The sequence below is a fragment of the Culicoides brevitarsis genome, chromosome 3, assembly GCF_036172545.1.
Source record: "Culicoides brevitarsis isolate CSIRO-B50_1 chromosome 3, AGI_CSIRO_Cbre_v1, whole genome shotgun sequence".
Taxonomy (NCBI): Eukaryota; Metazoa; Arthropoda; class Insecta; order Diptera; family Ceratopogonidae; genus Culicoides; species Culicoides brevitarsis.
Window position 1 is genome coordinate 19,250,166 of NC_087087.1, and position 7,748 is coordinate 19,257,913.

The window sequence follows — 7,748 nt, forward strand, 5'->3', positions numbered from 1 at the left end:
TTTTAGAAGATAGCGAGGCAATATTTTCCTTCATTTGACGCCGGATTCCATTTACACTGATTGATTAAATTAAAAGCATTTTATCGTAAAACTTTTTACATTTACGCACCATAGAATTTAGTTTACAATGTATTTTTATCACATCTGTCCTTTATTTTTTTGTACAACATTGAAAATTCATTAAAGCATCAATTGACATAGAACTCACCTGATATGTGTTTCGAGTAACAATTGAAATAAAATCTAGCAAAACAAAAAAAAAACGCACACGATTTCGCCACAAACATCACAAAAACTGGTGATTAAATTCCACTCAACCAATTGTTTCAGCAACTTTCACCGTATTTTTTGATGATTAATTGCTTGGAAAATTGTTGTACGCGACTTTGCGTTTGAAGTGAATTTCCGAAATTCGTTGAAAATACATTTATCACACTTTTTTTTGTGATATGAATGATAATTACAGGAAAATAAATCGGATTAACTGCATCAATTGAAGTGAAATTGCAATGAGAAAAAAAAATCTATGTGATGATGACATTTTGCGAAAATGAACAAGATGAAGTAAGTTTTAATGGAAGAAATGTATTTTCCGTTTAAAACGAAATAAATTCTTGTTAAACTATCAGATGCCAGATAGAGATAAAAGTTTCGAAGAAAATTCACAATGAAATGAATGTGCTGGTGCAAATCTAAAAGTGATTTTACAAAAAAGGATGAGAGACAGTTTTTCGAAATTTGAAAGCGACAATTTTACTGATTTAGTATTTTTTAATTTTTTTGATAAAAAGTTGTTTAATTTATAAAATATTTCAATTAATTGACAGTTTTTTAAGAGTTTTTTTTTCGAAATGTTTTGAATTTAGCTTTCAGTCAAATTATCAAAAAATATTTAGGCCGCTCCAAATTTTTTTTTTTGAACTTTTTGTCCCATGCCCCATTTCAAAAGTCGAAAATCCAATAGGACAAAATAAAAAAAAAGTTAAAAATTTCAACAAAATTGATCGTTTTTTTGGTCTTTTTTTAAGGAATTTCCCAAATTTTATTTAAAAATTTCAATTTTTAAGAATTTTTGTATTAAAAATCGTATTTTACATGAATTTTCTTCTTTAAAATTTTTTGACAGTTATTTTTACGAAATTTTTTTGTTTTAATTTTTAACTTGAAATACTCTGAGATAAATTTTATAAATTATAAATTATCAAATCTCAATGAAGATACCATAAAATCAACTAAAATATTGATTAATGACAAAAAACTGTTAACATTATTAAAAAGTATTTCAAATTTAATATTAAAAAATATATTATTAAAAAAAATCCTTATTAAAAAAAAATAAAAAAGTATTTCAAAACTTATTTTGCCCCTCATAAACAAATATTCGTTACAAAAACTTCAAAACAAATTTATAGCGGCTTTTCGCAAAAACTTCATTGATAGTAGTATAATTTAAATTTTAATTTGTATTGTAAAATATTATTTTTTTTAAGTCATAAAAAATAGCAAAAGAACCCACTACGCCACCAAACATCTTAATTCGCCTGAAGAAAAGTAGTGAAGACACCACTATCCAGACAAAATAAATAAGATGGCAAATTGTTTGCGGTATTTTCATTGTTTAGCAGCCACATCCACATTTGATCCAAGCAACAACTACTAAATGCAGAAAATAAATATAGAAAAGGTTTCGCCGTTGTCGTCATCCTATTTTCTCTCATGGGCAGTCATGTACCGCACTACAAACAGTCGGTCGTGCATAATCTGTCTCCATTTCAAATAAAATGCAATTTAAAACGGAATTTATTTCTCTTTACAAGACAAAATTGTCGTGTAAATATCAATGAGCATTATCTCGGTCTTAAAATGCCTTCAACTAGTCGTTCTGCTAGGCGAAAAAAATGTTTGCTTTAAAAATTGGTCGCCTATCATAATAAATTTATTTTCCGGTTTAAATAGCGTGAGAAAGGTATGTTCAGTTCATGCTTTGTTGATTTGACCACCGAAGGCAATCACAATGGTAAATTGTCAAAAAAGTCAATTGTGATGAATTTAAATAAAAATTATAATAATGATAACAAAAAAAATATTATTTAATAGAATATCATGTATTTGCGGCAAATTACTGTATAAAACTAATATAATTATTACTACAAATAATGAATACAAAAAAAACTTTAAACATACAATTTGACAATTTAAGATTAATAGGAAAATAATGGAGTTTATTAAATGAATGTGCGCACTTGAAATGATTGCATTGAAATTTTTTAAACGGCTTCATCGTTCTGCCTTTCTGTGCCATGTGACGTAAATTTCCCTTCAAAAGCTCTATTTTCGAGTCCTTCCCTCCTAAATTCTTTTTCTCGTCTCGCCCCGATCTCATCGAAAATATTATTTGAAACGTTTCTTTGTCGCAAACTCTTGCCTTGACTTCCGTTTGCATCGGCTTTGTTAGTCACGGAACATCCGTGACATGGTTCAATTTTTAAATCGTGCTCGGAATAATCTGCACCCAACAATTCCTCGTGCTCGTCCATCCGTAATGGCGTAATTTTGTCGATTACAAATAACACGGCAAACGTTGTGACGGCACCCCATACAGTGAGACACAATGCCGCAAGTGATTGAACACCGAGCAAATACCAGCCGCCTCCAAGGAAAAGTCCGGTGCGATCGCTTGTTGTGCCAAGTGAAACATTTTCCGCAAATAATCCGATGGCAATGACGCCCCAAATGCCACACACGCCATGTACTGTCGATGCTCCAACGGGATCATCAATGCGAAGTTTATCAAACTGCAAAAAAAAAAATGAGAATTTCAAGAATTGTTTAAACGAATAGAAGGCATTTTTTGTGCTTCTTCGATTGTTTTTCACGAATTTTGACTTTTTACCCTTTTCACGATGATTTTGAGATTCTCAAGATTTTTAAAATCTTTCAACTTTTCACGAATTTTTTCAATTTTAAAGATTTTTTTAATAATTTTTAATTCTAGACTTCCACAAGAAAATTTTAGATTTTAAAAAATTTTTCATATTTTTCACGAATTTTATCCATTTTTTGATATTTATCAAGTTTCCGATATATTTTGTTTTTTTTTTCAAGAAATTTTTCTAAATTTTAATTACGAATTTTTCATTTTCCATATTATTTAAAAAATTAAGGGTTTTTTACGATTTTTCACAAATTTTCCTTATTTTCCATAAAAAGATTTATAAAGAGATTTCCCATAAAACAAATAAAAAAAAAATCTGAGCTTTTTGAGGTTTTCTAGAATCTTCTAATATTTTTCATGAATTTGCCGAGCTTTATCAAAATTGTTCGCGAGTTTTCACATTTTATCAATTTAATTTTGAAATGTGTTTAAAAAAACATAAAAATCTTACAATTGGTCCAGCGAAATTAGCAAGAAGAGCTCCAATGACACCAACAACAATAGAAGCCCATGCATTGAATATAAAACAACCAGCTGTCACGCCAACTAATCCTCCCAATATTCCATTAATCAGCTCCAACATATCCAGTTTTCCCTTATTAATCGTCATTGAATACGTCATACTTGCGATCCCACCACCAAACGATGCCAACATTGTCATAACTGCAGCGCGACTGCAATATTTCCAACTTTCTCCCGTAACGCCATACGTCGATCCCGAATTGAATGCCAACCATCCGAGCCATAAAATGAGAAATCCATGACAAACCATCAAAGGACTTCCCGGTTGCAGCGGTTTCGTTCCGTTTTTGTATCGCCCAATACGGGGTCCCAGCATAATTGCAGCAGCAAGTGACGAAGCTCCTCCAATCAAGTGCACCGGTCCACTGCCAGCAATATCTATGACGCCCAGCTTGTAGAGAAATCCATGAGCGCCCCACACCCATCCGGCTGGCACGCAATAGACAATCGTGTTGATCAGCGAGAAAAGGCAGTACGCTTTGAAATTGCATCTTTCGGCCATGGCGCCAGAAACGATAGTGGTGGCTGTTGTGGCAAAGGACAGTTGAAAGAGAAATGACGTGTACATGCCACCCATTTTCGGGTCTTTGATGTCCGGATCGAAGAAGTAGTAACCGAAGGCTATGAAGGGATTTGTACCGGGAGCTGTTCCATACGACATGCCAAATCCGAAAATCCAGTAAGTAATACCACCTAACACCACATCAGCGACATTTTTCATCATAATATTCACTTGATTCTTTGTCGATATCAAACCAGCTTCTAGCAAACCGAAACCTGAAAAAAAATGTAAAAAAATGTAGTTAAATATTTAAAAAAAAAGTTTATATATCAAAAAATGTTTTAAAAAATGCTAAAAAAATAAAATCAAATAGATCATGGAAAAATTTCCACAAAAAATTTACAAAAATCATAAAGAAATTTTAAAATTTTTAATAAAAAACAGGAAAAATTTAAAATCTGTAAATTTAATTTCAAAAAATTATTAAATTGACTTAATTTAAGACTTTTTCATTATTTTGGGTAAAAAATTGTAAATTTAATTTAGGGAAAATAGTTTGGATCCCGGGATAAAAATTTTTTTTTCAACTCAGAAAAAAAAAAAAAAATTTGAAACAATTAAACCAAAAAATAATTTTAAAAAAATAAAAAGATTTGAATTTGACATTTCATTATCACCAAAACACTTAGTTTCTGATGACAGCTTTAAAACAAAAATTTTAAAATTTAAATTAAAATTTTTAGTTACCGATCTGCATCGTAAAAATAATGAAAGCGCACAATAAAATCCATGATGTGTCCGTTGGATTCAGGTCAAAGGCAACTGGAATCTCTTCACTTCGTGGCGGAAACTCATTTTCGCCCGTCGAATACGGACTTTTGTCCATATTTCAATATAAATTTGGAAAAACCCAAGCGAAAGCCAATTCAAACTGCAAATCTTGACGTCAAAAGTCGTACTGATCACGATAGATTTCGCATTTATTTTTGTCTGACATGATCATCACACATCGTACAAGTACGAATTTTAACCATTCAAAAATTACATCCACATTAGCAATAATAACAGTTATTACTCCGCGAGCTTTTAAATGAGTGCCATACACTGTGGTGACGTACAAAAACAAAATTTGGCTAACGATGAATGAGGAGCTACCTACTTTAAAAAAGTGTTATTAACCCATATCTTTTATTTTATTTCTTTATGTTTTGATTCTGTCAAAGAATGATGAAGCGATTCCTACAACTATGAATCGAAGATGTGATAAAAAAAATTAAAGACGCAAAAAATTCTTCTTTTACAAACGGCTACAAACATTTAATGAAAAAAAAAACTAAAACCATAACAAGTGTACGAGGCTTTTTTTTTGTTTGGAGTCTAGTATGTGAATGTAATTTTTTTGCATGTCTAATATTTATTATTATTATTTTTTATTTAAAAAAAAAACTTTTTTTCATATTGAGTCTTTTAGCACGTGAGTCTTTTAGATTATTATTTGGGTATTGTTGTCTTTTATTGAACAATAGACTTCAATAATTTAAATTTTTAATGATAAACAACATGCAAAACTCGTCTGGCTAAAAATCATTATTTGATATGAGTCAGTTTGTTTTTTTTTTCTTTCGCGATTTTCATAAACTCGAAAAATTAAGCCCAATATTTTTTAAAACTTTTTATGATTTTTTTTTTTTAACTTTTTAGAATTTTAAATAAATTTAAATTAAATTAATTAATTAAAAAAAATAATTATTTTCTAAGAACTTATGTAAATCAATAAAATTTTTTTTATTAAATTACGAGCAAATTTATTTTTTTTTTTTTATTTAAAAAAATATAAAATGGATTTTTTTAAAGTTTTAAAATTTAAAAAATACAGAAAAATGTTTTAAAAAATATTTTTTTATTTTTAATTAATTATTCCACAATCAGACGCAGTGAAAAGAAGTAATAATTAAATTTTTTCCTTTAATGAAATATAAAAAAAAATAAGTTTCATTTGGAAAAAAAATGTTTTAAAATTTTTACATGCAAATATTTTTCCATATTGTCAATCAAAATATAAAATTCGATTTTTCACGATTATAAAAAAATTATTTTTGCCCTGTAATAATATATATTCAATCAAATAATTTCTCGATGAACACATATTGAGTGCTTTTTTATAAATAAATATTCAAATTTAAGTAATTTAACAGTTCATTGGACTGTGATAAAAATATTCAATACACCCGAGCGATGCCACAGAGATGCATTTACTTTCACGCCGCTATTTATCAGAGGGGGGATGAACGAAGAAAAAAAAACTGTGAGAGCGGATGTGGTAAAATGGAAAAATGCGTTCTGTTGTTTTGTTGAATGATGATTGTGTGACTCCATTTGAGTGTTAAGTAATCTACTAAAGTGGTGAAAAATGAGGGTGTGTTGATTATAATTTCAATTTTTTTTCCTTTTACTTTTTTTTCTTTTAGAAATTCTGTAGAAAAAAGGCTCATTTATTTCCTTTGTCAATGACAAATCCTTTATTTGTGAATTCATTCCTACGGAGTCATGTACCTACAATTTCTTTTCATTCCTTTGTCCATTAGCCACCATTAAAAAAAGGAGAGAGAAAAATCTTAAAGTTAATATAGGTAGTGTGCGATGATAAAGGAAATGGCCTTACATAACTCGCAGAGATATATCGTTCACATGGAGCAGAAATTACATGAAAGTTGCATTAGATGGACGAACGAATTCGTGATCCATCATAAAGAAATCCATTTGAACATATTTTATCGTTCTTCTTCGCTCTAAATGCCCCAAAAAAGCATACTTGTGGAAATATTATTGTTATGCGTAGGAAAGAGGTGATTTGATGAGAATATTTTCTCGGAACTATGCGTAGAAAATATTTGCCAAAACTTTTATTGCCGTTGTTAGTTGAAATATGCGGAAATTCTTTCTCGAAATTTGAACCCTTTTGTGCCATTCCACAATTATTAATTTTATTTTTATCATTTCAAGCAAGGAAAAAAATGCCAACACATCGACAGACCTCTTTCAAATGCCATTATATTTTTACTGGTCCTTGTAAAGATATTTTTTCCGAAAAATTATTGGCTTATCATATTTTTTTTCTCTCTCTCGTCGTCATTTAGAAAGACAAATGCACACGAGATACTGGTAGCTGCTATCATTTATTATACATTTTACATCATCAAGGCTTTATATTGACTTATTCACACATCACTTGTCTCACAGAATGATACTATAAATAGAAGACAATGTGTGTGGGTATGTTTAACATGAGCAGAACATCAATGATGATGATGATGATGATAAAAGGGTTGTAGCAGACTTTGTCATGCACACACGATACGAGATGCGTATCGAATGAACAGAGAAACTTTTTCCTCTTATTATAATAAATTTCATACGTTACAGCATATTTTGTGGTGCAGAAATATTGAATTCGTGCAACTATGCACTATTAGGGCCTCACGGAAAGCATTTTCGCATTTCGCTATCACGTAGCGAAATTTACCGAAATTTATGGCAATCGCGACCCTTAACGACCAATCTTTTGCTCAAAATTCATATTGATATTTGATATTATTGAAAATGCTTTTCAAACTACTACCTTACAATACATCATTATTATTAATCAAAATAACGCTGCAGGCTGCTTCAATGAATGAAATTTTATCATAATATACCAATGATGTTTAAACGGAATTCAAATTAACTTTATGTCATTTGCAGTTTCTCATTCGAGCAAGAATATCGTTTAAGTCAATACGGATGAGTCAC

At 29.9% G+C, this 7,748-nt stretch overlaps 1 protein-coding gene across 1 annotated transcript; it reads right to left on the bottom strand.

Moving 5' to 3' along the window:
- Positions 1 to 2,172: 2,172 nt before the first annotated feature.
- LOC134835285 (putative ammonium transporter 3) lies at positions 2,173 to 4,845 on the bottom strand. The gene is made up of 3 exons (XM_063850157.1): positions 4,707 to 4,845; positions 3,387 to 4,234; positions 2,173 to 2,795 (listed from the first exon to the last, which is right to left on the bottom strand). The coding sequence occupies exons 1-3, from the start codon at positions 4,843 to 4,845 to the stop codon at positions 2,268 to 2,270; spliced, it is 1,515 nt and encodes a 504-aa protein (XP_063706227.1). The 3' UTR covers positions 2,173 to 2,267.
- Positions 4,846 to 7,748: the final 2,903 nt, after the last annotated feature.